This window comes from Pygoscelis adeliae, unplaced genomic scaffold (genome assembly GCF_000699105.1).
Source record: "Pygoscelis adeliae isolate BGI_AS28 unplaced genomic scaffold, ASM69910v1 Scaffold154, whole genome shotgun sequence".
NCBI classification, from domain to species: Eukaryota; Metazoa; Chordata; class Aves; order Sphenisciformes; family Spheniscidae; genus Pygoscelis; species Pygoscelis adeliae.
The window spans coordinates 2,715,398-2,716,447 of NW_008825113.1; the positions used below are offsets into that span (position 1 = coordinate 2,715,398).

At 52.0% G+C, this 1,050-nt stretch overlaps 1 protein-coding gene across 1 annotated transcript in view; it reads left to right on the forward strand.

Annotated features, from left to right (window-relative positions):
* The first annotated feature begins 20 nt into the window (after positions 1-20).
* Positions 21-1,050, forward strand: part of SIM2 (single-minded family bHLH transcription factor 2) — a 59,786-nt gene continuing 58,756 nt past the window's right edge. Inside the window, exon 1 of the mRNA XM_009327968.1 lies at positions 21-990. Within this exon, the coding sequence (XP_009326243.1) occupies positions 816-990 (175 nt within the window). The 5' untranslated portion in view covers positions 21-815. The remainder of the gene's footprint in view (positions 991-1,050) is intronic.

Below are 1,050 nucleotides of genomic sequence, written 5' to 3' on the forward strand. Positions count from 1 at the left end.
CAGCCGCCGCCCGCCGAGAGCCGGCCGAGAGGGAAGCGTCTGAAGGAAATGCGAGCTTGTGATTTCGGAGCGCCCCAGCCATCAGCTCCCTCCGCACCGGCTTTGACTTTCGTTTAGCGGGGGGCCGCCTTGCCGTCTCGTCGTCTCCTCGGCATCTCGGGCTGCGGGACCAGATCATTTTGCACTTCGTTAAACGAGCAGCGCGGTCTTTCTTTTTCTTTTTTTTTTGGTTGTTTTTTTTTTTTTTCCAAGAGACAAAGGGTTTAAAAATGGTCCAGCCTGCTTAGCCCAATGATTTCTTGCGTGGACGCTCTATTTTTAATATTTTTTATTATTATTATTTTTGGACGGGGAAGGATTGAGTAGAAGAAATCCTTCAGTGAGGGAAACCCAGCGCTTTACTCCCTGTTGTGGAGAAGATCCGATTCCAGCTGCAGGCGGAGGACCGTGGTTCGTGTAGGTCTTTCAGTCTCGCTTTCGAAGCGCTAGATATTGAAGGGTCAGAGCAGAACTGCCTTCTCCCGAGCGGCTTGCCTGTCGTGGTTGTGGCTCAGAGATCGCCTCCCCCCTCCTCGCACCATTTCTGTTGGTGTTGTTTTTGTTTGGTTGGTTTGGCTTTTTTTTCCCTCCCCTTCCCCCCTTTTTTCTCCCCTTTTTAATTTTTTTATTATTATTATTTGATTTGATTTGGGTGAATTCCCTCCCTCCCTTCCTTAAACGAAAATACTAACTCTGAAGCCGAAATCCATGCCCCCTGCAATTCAGAAGAATCGGGTCTAATATGCCAGTGTCATCTTCGCCTTGCAGTAGTCGCGATGAAGGAAAAATCCAAGAACGCGGCAAAGACTAGACGGGAAAAAGAAAATGGAGAATTCTACGAACTGGCCAAACTCCTGCCGCTGCCCTCGGCCATCACCTCCCAGCTGGACAAGGCGTCCATCATCCGCCTCACCACCAGCTACCTGAAAATGCGAGCCGTCTTCCCCGAAGGTAACCACCCCGGGGCTCCCCGGGAGGGGCCGTCCGCCCCCCGCCCGGCCCGCACCGGAG